Raw genomic sequence first — 11,213 nt, 5'->3', positions numbered from 1 at the left:
GGCCTGGCTCTGCCCCTGTGATCTGACTGCATGCCGGCTGACGACCGGCGAGCCAGGCGTCGAGTCCCCGCCCGGGGCGCTTCCCGCCGCAGCCGGCTCCGGGGCCTGCCCCGCCCTCGCCTCTGTGGCCCCGCCCACGGCTAGCCCCGCCCCCAGGCGGAGCCCGCTCCGGGAGCGGTAGCGGGAGAGCCGGCTGCGGGGACCCCAGCGCAGGAGGCGGCCGCCGGGCAGGAGCCCCAGAGGTACCGGCGGGCGCGGGGTAACGGAGTCACCGCGGTCGGACCAGACAGGGGAGAACGTGGCCTGGCGTGGGCCCGGGCGGTGTGTATGTGGGAAGGGGGGGTCCGGTCCTCGCCGTTTTCGCCGTCTGTATCCTCCCAACCTCCCTCGAGTCTAGCTCCAGTCCCGAGTCAGCATGTCCAGTTCCCCGCCTCCGGCCAGCGGCCCCCACTCTGTCCTCTGTGTGACGGCCCGACCCGGCCGATGCGCGAATGAGTGGATGCCGGGCGCCCGACTCTTCTCGGTGGCGCTGGCGACTGCTCCTGCTGCCTGCTGTGTGCGGGATTCCCCCTGTTTTGGGGCTCCCCGTCCCCCTGGGCGGCCTCCTCCCCAACCTTTGCACACCGCCCCCCAGTCTGGGCCTGGCCTGGGAGGAAACATCTGTCGCACCCCCTGGCAGCAGAAATGGGGTCATGACCTCCAGATGTGCTGGGAAGCGTCCAGCGCCTCCTCCTGGGGCGGCCAGGCCTTCCGGATCTGTGGGGGCGGGGCCAGTCCCCTTCCCCCCCCAGTGACACAGGCCTGGAGGAATGTCCAGCCCTCAATGGACCCTGTGTGAAGCTGCTGGGTGGGGGGCAGAGCCCAAGAACACCCTCAAGGCAGGACCAGAGCAAGAGAAGCCCATTGGCTGTGCGGAACACATGGAGCTCAGCCCACACGGAGAAGGGGCCTGTACGGATCCCTCATGTCCCCTCTCATGTCCCCTCTCACTCCCACCACACACCATAGTACAGGCCCAAGAGCTTGGCACATGGAGCCAGGTCCGCATCTTCCACTACACACTTAGCACACGGCCAGCTTCACTGACTTCACCCTCCATTCACTCTTCCAGCAGTGTTGAGAGGGAACAGGAATGGTTAACCCCATTTTAGAGATGAGAGAACAGAGGCCCAGGGTCAGTGTCAGAGCTTGTCCTAGAAGAAACAAGGGAGGAGGCACTCTGAGCTTTGGAGGCCTAAGCTTGCTTGTTTCTGGCACTTTAGCCAAGAGGTGCACAGAGGAGCCTCTGCCCCCACCCCTTCCTAGCCCCTCATAATGTCACTATATGATGCACAAAGACCCACCATGTGCCTGCACCCCAGTGGAGGGACCCCACATCCCTGCCCCAGCGGCCAACTCCATCCTGGGTTCACCAGGGGTGGCTCCTCCTCACGTTCTCACACCCCCCTTTGCACCTTCCCCTGGCCTCGACACATTTCCGCACTTAGCAGGTCCCTGGGGCCTTGGTGTCTCAGTCTTACAGTCTGAGATCTTGAACCTCAGCCCAACCCCCATCTGCCCCATACCTACACACACAAGGAAGGAGTGGGCAGGTGCAGCACTGTTTGGGCCCTGGAGATTGACAGCTCCCGGTACAAATCCTAGCTCTGACATGGGATTGCTTCAGGCATCCCCTTATCTGGACCTCAGTTTGACCGTCTGTCACATGGGGTTCAGACCTCCCTGTCAGCATCAGTAAAGCCAGGTAGGCAGAGGTCCCCAAGGGTCCCGGTTGCAGCAAAGGAGCCCAGTCTTTGTGACTCCTTCCCCTGCCTCAGGCATGGCCACAGTAGCCTGCAAGAGGTGAGCCAGGGCCAGTCCTTCAGGCCAGGGTGACTTGGGTCCCATGACTGAACTGGTGTGACCCCACCACTTTCCTCAGGATGTGGGGCTGGGCAGGGGACTGAGCCCAGAGTTGAGGCCACTTCCTGTGCGAAAGGAAGTCCTCTTGCCATTCCTGCTGTCCTGCCAGTGCCCCCTGGAAGCGCTTGTGTCTTTGAGGTTTTGAGGCCGTGAGGGCCAGGACATTGAGACCAGGCCTCTGGGTGCTCAGTTCTTCAGGGATCTCAGAGGAAGTGGGAGGGTCAGGGAGGAAGGTCTCTGGGGACAGGACGTCCTCCCTTTGTCAAGTGAGCAGGACTCAGACACCAGTGGCCCCAGGGGTTTCCCGTCTCAGCCGAGACAAATCATCTGTTCAGTTGGACCAGGCCTTGGTGGGGACCCTCAGTCAGGGCCCATGATAAAGCTAAGGTGTGTGAGTGGGAAGTTGGGGACACTGGCAGCCCCAGGGCTGTCCAGGCTCTAAGATCCTCAGGGCCAAGGCCCCAGCAACCCAGCCTCTGGCCCTGCCCAGTGCTAAGCTGGAGGAGGGGGCTGGAAACCTTAGCCCGAAGCAGACAAGGAAGTGGCCAGGAAAGCGGAAGCGGCTTTGATGGTCTCGGACGGGGCCGGAAGCCAACCCGTGTAGTGGAGGACCAGGCTGGGGGCCTGGGTTCCTGTTTTCTCCCCAGGCCCCTCTGAGCAGCCCATTCCTCCCTCAGGGCAGGAACCAGCCAGCCGGCTGGGCACCAAGCACCCAACACCGTTCCCGCCAATGTGGCCGGGCCCCCGGAGAGCCAGGTCTGCTGCACGCCCATGTGGGCCGGTGGCGCTGGGAGCCCTCGGCGGGGCACGGCCCCTGCGCCCACTGATGACCTCTTCGCCCGCAAGCTGCGCCAGCCAGCACGGCCCCCACTGACACCACACACCTTCGAGCCGAGGCCAACCCGGGGCCCACTCCTGCGCAGTGGTAGTGATGCAGGCGAGACCCGGCCCTCCACACCATCCAGCCCTCGCGCTCGTGCCCATAGCCATGAGGAGGCTAGCCGCCCCGCTGCAGTCCCCACTCGACTCTTCACTGACCCACTGGCACTGCTGGGGCTGCCAGCCGAGGAGCCAGAGCCCACCTTCCCACCAGTGCCTGAGCCCCGCTGGTTTGCCCACTATGACGTACAGAGCCTGTTGTTTGACTGGGCTCCAAGGCCTCGGGGGACAGGGGGCCACGCAGAGGCCAGCTCTGGGACCCTGCCCTTGGCCGAGGACCAGACTGCCAGCTCGGACCTGCTGCTTGAGGCACCTGGCTTTGTGAGTGAGCTTGGGGGTGAGGGTGAGCTGGGCCTAGGTGGACTGGCAGCCCCACCTGTGCCCCCTGCACTGCCCAACGCGGCCGTGTCCATCCTGGAGGAGCCACAGAACCGAACCTCAGCCTATAGCCTGGAGCATGCAGACCTGGGCGCTGGCTACTACCGCAAGTACTTCTACAACAAAGGTGAGGGGAGGGCTACTGGAAAAGGGCAGAGCTCCCTGTCACCTGTAGTGCACACAGTAGGGCTCATGAGCTGTCCTTTCCCTGTCAAGTCCCTGGCTATATGAAGGGTTAGGCTCTGCCTCTGGGCCAAGGCTGCCCTGCTGGGCCCAGCTTTAACCACCTAAAGGTCAACCCCAGCCTCCACCCACAACCAAGCACGCCCCCCTGCCTCCATCTAATTCATCCTCATACTTCTCTGTGCTGGGGGAGAGATTTCCTATCTACATTTCGGTGAGGTGAAAACTGAGGCCTGAAAACTCCTGCACAGGGAACCTTGGTCTCATCAGTGTCCAGAAGGGAGGGCCCCAGACGTCCTGGAGAATATGGGCTGGGTCATGGCAAGATCTAGGCGTAGGAGCAGGCAGGCGTTGGCCCCGGGGTCTCAGGCAAGGTGTGATATGGGCGGGGCCGCAGAGGAGGCGGGGCATAGGGCCTAGTGGCTAGGAGCAGGCACGTGGCCTGGTAGAATGTGGGCGGGGCTTCGTAGGGGTGGAACTTAATCTAGGGTCTGTGTTAGGTGATGATGGGGCCTGGCCTGGACAGTAGTGATAGGCATGGTCCAATGAGGTGGGACTGTGGAGAGCGGGACCGGTCATCCTCTGCCCGGTTCCCCCAGAACACCAGAACTTCTTCGGACTGGACGAGGTGCTGGGCCCGGTGGCAGTGAGCCTGCGGCGGGAAGAGAAGGAGGGCAGTGGCGGAGGCACTCTGCACAGCTACCGTTTCATTGTGCGGACCACACAGGTGGGCCGGGGTCATGGGATCAGACCGTGGATTGCCTCCTCAACAACCTGTATGGAACCTGAGTGCCACATCCCCTCCTCAGCTCCGGACCCTCCGTGGCACCATCTCGGAGGATGCACTGCCGCCAGGGCCCCCGCGGGGCCTGTCGCCAAGGAAACTTCTGGAGCATGTGGCGCCGCGGCTGAGCCCAACCTGCCTGCGCCTGGGTTCGGCATCACCGAAGGTGCCACGCACACTGCTCACGCTGGACGAGCAAGTGGTGAGTGGTGGCCGAGGTGACCCAGCCCTACAGCTAGATTTGGTCTGAACCCAGCCTGCTCAGCTCCCAGTACCTAGCCCTGACCCTAATCCTGAACTGGACTGTGACCCCACGGGAGCTGGCTTTTCAGAGAGAGGGTATCAGAGGTCATCTGGAGCCTTGCCTCTCAGAATGAGGTCTAGACCAGCAGTATATCCACATTGGAGAGCTTGTTAGAAATGCAGAATCTTGGGCCCCACCCAGACCTACTAAATGAGCCTGCACTTTAAGAAGATCCCAAGGGATTTGGGAAGGAGTTGGGGTTTCGGAATTGGGGTGGAAGTGGGACTGTAGGAGTTAGGGGGGATGAAATTAAAGTGGGGACTGGGTGTAGACAGGCTTGGTATGAAGAAAGGAGGCCAGAGCTGGAGGGGAATAGGGCTTGTCTGCATGGGGGCACAGTGCCTGGAGCTGTATACAGTTAACCCCAGATGGAAACGAGCCAGGAGCACAGAGTGGAGGTGGTGTGGGGCTCAAGGCCTCCAGGGGCTGTGTCTGGGGTTCAAGGGAGGGGAGGACAGGCTAGCCTTGAGATAAGGATGACAATGTGAACATTAATCGGGATCAAGTGCGTCGTGTGCAGGGCCCTTTCCGTGAATCACCTCCTCTATGGTCACACAACCAACCCCCTCCCTGTCCCATCCTACTTGTGACCTCCTCTACCCTCCTCAGCACTGGGAGTAGGACAGACCAAACCCACTTGATAGGCGAGGACACAGAGGTCCCTTAGAGGGGGAGGTGCTCAGGGCCAGGCATCAAGGCAGCCCCCCCCCAGGCCAGTGTCCCGTTCCCCAAGGCCTGGTGGGGGTGGGGCTGAGAGGTACTGAGGCCCGTGCCTTCTGCCTGTTCTCCCTCCACCGCCCCGCCCTCCCGTCTCCCCCCCCCCCCGCCCCCCCAGCTGAGCTTCCAGCGCAAGGTGGGCATCCTGTACTGCCGGGCAGGCCAGGGCTCTGAGGAGGAGATGTACAACAACCAGGAGGCAGGACCAGCCTTCATGCAGTTCCTCAGGCTGCTGGGCGACGTGGTGCGGCTCAAAGGCTTTGAGAGCTACCGGGCCCAGCTGGACACCAAAAGTGAGGCCCAGGGAGCTGGGGGTGGGGGTGGGGGAAGACCCTTGCTGAGGAACAGGCTGCCCTGGTGAGAACCAACTGCCTTGTCACTTCTCTGTCCCATATGGTCCTGTGGCTTGGGCTAGGAGCCAAGTTCTTTGGGTAAACTGAGGACGGGTCAGGCGCTGCAAAGGCTAAGCTGGGAGGAGGGGCTGGGACTCTCCCCAAGGCCCTGATGCCCTACTACCTGAGCTGGGACCGAGAAGGTTTGGGGGCACCACCCCTCCATCAAACACACATATTCTACCAGCTCAGCCTCCTGGGAGGGCCCCTGCCTCCTGGTTGGAAGGGCCCCAGGGCCCCTGGAAAAGGATTTCTATTGAGCACCACCAGCCTGCCTTCCATCTATGCTGGTGCCTGGGCCAACACTTGTCCTCTCCAAGGACATCTGCCCCACCTCCCTCTTAGCAGGCCATTTTTCATTTCTGTCTTCATTCTATCTCAACACCCACCTCCACCTTGCCCCCCTCTCCCCCCGCCCCCCGCCATCCTGACCCCAGGCTGGAGTCTGGAGCCTGTGGGGGGAGAGGAAGGGGAGCAGCCAAGGCTGAGGACTTTATGGCCTGGACATTGGTTGGTGGCATGAAGGGGTTGCCCACCTGCTGGTTGGGGGCACAGAGGCTCCAGACTGCCAGCAGGGATGGGACGTTCAGGCCATGCAGATTTCCCCTTCTCTCCTCCCTCTGTTCCCATCTCCCTGGCCACAGCGGATTCCACGGGCATGCACTCCCTCTACACTGTGTACCAGGACCACGAGATCATGTTCCACGTGTCCACAATGCTGCCTTATACCCCCAATAACCAGCAGCAGGTGTGAGGGGATTGGGATGAGGATGGGGGATGGCCAGGGGCTTCTGGGGAACCATGGATGGGTGCTGTGGGGATGGCAGTACTAGAGCATTTGAGCCTTGGCCTGAGCTCTGTTGATCCACAATAACCCTTCCTGCTGGTGCCCTGCCCCCAAAGACAAACACCCCAGGCCTTCATCATGGGCAGGTGGTGAAGCCACCCGTGTCCAGGCTCTACTTTGCTTGACTGAGTAGGGCCTTGGGGAGCAGAGAGGTTCTGCTCATATCCTCCACCATCTCACCACCAGCTCCTGCGGAAACGCCACATCGGCAACAACATTGTGACCATCGTGTTCCAGGAACCAGGCAGCAAGCCCTTCTGCCCCACGACCATCCGCTCGCACTTCCAGCACGTGTTCCTGGTGGTGCGGGCTCACCTGCCCTGCACTCCACACACCTCCTACAGGTGGGCAACCCATTAGTCCCAGTCCGGCCACAGGCATGGCTTCCTGGACCCTCCCTGTTGTCCCTGATGACCGTCTTCCTCGCTGCAGGGTGGCCGTAAGCCGCACCCAGGACACCCCAGCCTTTGGACCCGCTCTGCCCCCGGGCGGAGGCCCTTTCGCGGCCAACGCCGACTTCCGAGCCTTCCTGCTGGCGAAGGCGCTCAATGGCGAGCAGGCGGCAGGCCACGCGCGCCAGTTCCACACCATGGCCACGCGCACGCGCCAGCAGTACCTGCAGGACCTGGCCACCAACGAGGTGACCACCACGTCACTGGACTCAGCCTCGCGCTTCGGCCTGCCCTCCCTGGGCGGGAGGCGGCGAGCGCCCCCTCGGGGCGCGGGTGCCGAGCTGCAGGCGACGGGCGCGCTGGTGTGGGGAGTGCGCGCGGCGCTTGGGGCACGAGGCGCGGCCGGAGCCCAGGCGGGCAGCCCAGACAGCGCCGAGGTGCCCTGCCTGCTGGGCATCTCAGCCGAGGCGCTAGTGCTGGTGGCGCCGCGCGACGGCCGCGTAGTCTTTAACTGCTCCTGTCGTGACGTGCTGGCCTGGACCTTCTCGGAGCAGCAGCTCGACCTGTACCACGGCCGCGGGGATGCAATCACCCTGCGGTTCGACGGCCCCCCTGGGCAAGCCGTAGGCGAAGTCGTGGCTCGCCTGCAGGTGAGACCCGGGAGCAAGGGCAGGGTACAAGGTCACTCGCTGCCCACGTCCCTCCACGCGTCGGGGGCTGAGCCTGCTTTGGAACCTTTGGCTCCCGCTGCGTCTCCTGCGCAAAGGGAAAGTAGAGGGGAGCCTCGGACCCAGCCTGGGAACTTGGCAAAGCTGGGTCCTTGGGCAGGTGGCTCTGGTCTCAGCCTCAGGTCCTTATCTGCCGGGTGGGTTGCTTGCTAATGCTGTCTTCAGGGGGTGTGGGAAGGTTTGTATGGCCAAGGATGGGGTCCCCAGGGTAGGATCTGGGACGGCTCCACCCCTGTTCACGCCCCTCCCCGCTCCAGCTGGTGAGCCGCGGCTGTGAGACCCGTGAGCTGGCGCTGCCTCGCGACGGCCAAGGCCGCTTGGGCTTCGAAGTGGACGCCGAGGGTTTCGTCACGCACGTGGAGCGCTTCACGTTCGCCGAAACCGCGGGGTTGCGGCCTGGGGCGCGCCTGCTGCGCGTGTGTGGCCAGACGCTGCCCAGCCTTGGTCCCGAGGCCCCCGCTCAGCTGCTGCGCTCTGCGCCCAAGGTCCGCGTCACCGTCCTGCCCCCAGACGAGAGCGGCCGACCTCGCAGGTCAGGGCCCTGGCGCAGGACCTGGGGAGGTGGGAGGACAGGGCAGCTAATGCCTCCTGTGTCTCCATTAGCATTCTCTCAAGAATTCCAGGTGAAGGACTTTGCTTCCTGAGAGAATTCCATGTCTCTTAATCTCTTAGAGCGGCACTTTCCTCATGGGTAGAAAAATGATGCCATTTAGTAAAGGAGTGTCTCTGCTTTCTACTAAAACTTTATTTAGAGACACTGATATTTGAATTTTGTATGTTTTCACGTGTCATGAAATCGTCTCTTGATTTAACTGTTTAAAAATGTGAAAACCACTCTCAGGTTGCATTCGTACAAACACAGGCACATCTAAAAGAAAAGAAAAAGGCAGGGGCTGGATTTGGTCCCCAGGCAGTAGTTTTTGGATCTCTATACTACATGGTTTACCGGTGTTGTTATTTAAATCCTCACAGCAAGAGAAGAGGTCAGTAGTGTTATCCCCATTTCATAGATGGAGAAATGGATGCTCAGAGTGCTTTGCCCAGGACACGCAGGGGCAGTACTGCCATTTGAACCTAGGTCTGGAAAAGTGGCCCGTAGCCAGGCAAACATTTTTCGTTGTTAGGGAGTTTGGAGAGTTCTCCTCCTGGAAGTGAGCCTCAGACACAACTGTGAGTGGGACTGGTGATGCTGGGGCGGGCTGTTCCTATGTGAAGCTGTCCCTTCCCCCCCCCCCAGGAGCTTTTCGGAGCTGTACAGGCTGTCTCTGCAGGAGCCCAGCCGGCGGGGGGCCCCAGAGCCAGTGCAAGATGACGCCCCTCCGGTGGCCCTGATGCCCACCACAAAGCAGCTACTGCATGTGTGCCTGAATGATGGCAGCGCTCCTCCAGGGCCTGGGGACCTGGCCGAGGAGAGGACTGAGTTCCTGCACAGCCAGAACTCACCGTCATCCTGCAGGTGCACCCTCTCGGCCATCCCTCTCATCCAACCGAGTGCGGCCGGGCAGGCAGGCCTCTGAAAGCAAGGGCATGGGTGCAGCTGCTGATGCTGAGCTGTCCCTGCTCTCCCCAGCTCCTTGTCAGATGAGGCCCCAGTCCTGCCCAACACTACCCCGGACCTCCTTCTGGCCACGACAGCCACGCCTCCAGCACCTAGTGCTGGCAAGGAGTCACCTCCCACCCAGGTGAGTAGAAACAAGGCTCTGGAGCCCAACACGTGGGGGGGCACAGTGGTGATGGTGGGTTCACTGCATTCATATCTATTTCTGTCCCTCAGGATGGGCCAGGCAGCCCCAGTGCTGGGGAGGACAATGGTGACCCGGCCCCGGAGCTGAGGGCCTCCTTCCTGCCACGAACCTTGTCTCTTCGGAACTCCATCAGCAAAAGTGAGTCTGGTGCAAGGTGGAGTATGGGAGGTGGGCAGAGGGGAGGCTGGCTTGGGCTTCCCTGGCTGAGCCCACCTCCTTGCGCCCAGTCATGTCAGAGGCGAGCAGTGAGACTCTGGAAGAAGAGTGGCAGTCCATCTCGGAGATTGCCTCCACTTGCAACACCATCCTGGAGTCGCTGTCCCTGGAGGGTGAGGCCACCAGGGCACTGTGGGGAGGAGCCAGGACAGGGCTCTTATTCCCTTTACCAACCTGCTCAAATGGCCCCTCTGACCCACAGGACAGCCCATCCCAGAGAGTGGAGATGCCAAGGGAACCGCAAAGTCTGATGCTGAGTAAGGCTCCCTGCCCTGATCTGGCCCCTTCTCCGTGCCTGTGTGCCCGCCATTTGCCCATCCACTGGACTTAAGCATTGTCTTGGGGTTCTGCTTTCACATCCACATAAGTCTGAGAAGACTGGGGTTGGGCCCCTCTCATTCAGATGGGTCTGGGAGCCAACCATGGCGCTGCCCTCTGTCTCAGTTCACTGAGTCCTGACCCCCATGTCCTCAGGCCAGAACCCGGGAGCCTGTCAGAGAAGGTCTCTCATCTGGAGTCCATGCTCAGGAAGCTGCAGGAGGACCTGCAGAAGGTGATGGGGGTGGGCGGGGGATTGGCGGGGCCTCACAGGGCTGCCCCAGGAAAGGTGCTGTCCACTCTGACTCCTGCCTCCTCCCCTCCACCCCCAGGAGAAGGCGGACAAGGCAGCGCTGGAGGAGGAGGTGCGGAACCTGCGGCATAACAACCGGCGGCTGCAGGCGGAGTCGGAGAGTGCAGCCACCCGCCTGCTTCTGGCCTCCAAGCAGCTAGGTGCCCCCACCACTGACCTGGCCTGAGCCTGGCTATGGACCTGCTTAGAACTGTCCAGGTCCTCAGGGCACCAGGGGCCACACTGGGCCCTCCCTCCTCAGGAACTCTTCCTGCGCAGAAGCGCATTTTAGCACTGTCCCCACTCCCTGGCCCATTCTTTGGTGGCGAATTTGCCCCTACCCCATTCCTGTTTTGTAAATATTCTGTGAAAAAAGGGGACTTCAGGGAGTAAAAAAGCCACTGCTATTTGTGTCTGTGTTTGGTGTTCATGACATGACAGGGGAAGAAGGGGTTTTGCCTCTAGGGGCCCCAACCAGCCAAGCTCCCAGGACCAGTTAGAAGGGCAGGCCTTGGGGACATTGGCTCAGGTTGAGCTGGCACTCACTGAGGGGTCCTCTGAAGCTAGGCCACTCCTTGGCCTCTCTCCCACAAACATTTATTTGGTTTGTTGGGAAGCAGGTGGCCACACCCCACACCTATTTTGCTTGGTTGTTCAAGCTAGGCCCAGCTAGGCCCCTGCCCTGGAACTAAACCTGAGAGGCCAAAATAAGGGGCAGAGGGTGGACCCTGCAGGGAAGGATGGAGCTTAGGGGTCAAGGAGAGTCTGCCATACTCCCTATGATGGCCTTTTCACCTTGCAAGGCCCTGTCTCCCAGTGCTGGCCCCTCCTCTTCTCTTTGTCGTCACTGAGCCCCCAAGCCTGGTACTCCTTCAACCACAGGGCCAGGTCTTCCAGGGCCCTGAGTACTACCGCCCAGAGGCGGTAGTGTCTGTACCTCAATTGCCTGGGAGGTATTTCCATGTCCTGAAAGAAATCAGCCCTTCACCCACTTCTCTCCTCACCAGCACATGACCTCTGGTTCCTCACCAGGCTGGGCCCATTCGCATGAGTGCTGTCAGGAGGTCCAAACTTGG

General features: G+C 61.5%; 1 protein-coding gene across 1 annotated transcript; it reads left to right on the top strand.

Moving 5' to 3' along the window:
• Window positions 1-158: 158 nt before the first annotated feature.
• Window positions 159-10,546, top strand: SIPA1 (signal-induced proliferation-associated 1). Its single transcript, XM_081064065.1, has 16 exons — window positions 159-242; window positions 2,580-3,346; window positions 4,002-4,129; window positions 4,212-4,388; window positions 5,326-5,500; window positions 6,244-6,347; window positions 6,633-6,790; window positions 6,879-7,488; window positions 7,824-8,098; window positions 8,804-9,022; window positions 9,137-9,248; window positions 9,341-9,449; window positions 9,539-9,640; window positions 9,730-9,784; window positions 10,002-10,080; window positions 10,178-10,546. Exons 2-16 carry the CDS (start codon window positions 2,674-2,676, stop codon window positions 10,322-10,324), a joined length of 3,123 nt encoding a protein of 1,040 aa, XP_080920191.1. The 5' UTR covers window positions 159-242; window positions 2,580-2,673; the 3' UTR covers window positions 10,325-10,546.
• Window positions 10,547-11,213: the final 667 nt, after the last annotated feature.

This window comes from Rhinolophus hipposideros (assembly GCF_964194185.1).
Source record: "Rhinolophus hipposideros genome assembly, chromosome: 10".
Taxonomy (NCBI): Eukaryota; Metazoa; Chordata; class Mammalia; order Chiroptera; family Rhinolophidae; genus Rhinolophus; species Rhinolophus hipposideros.
Note: the sequence above shows the minus strand (reverse complement) of the source record. Positions and strands in the feature narration are given on the sequence as shown.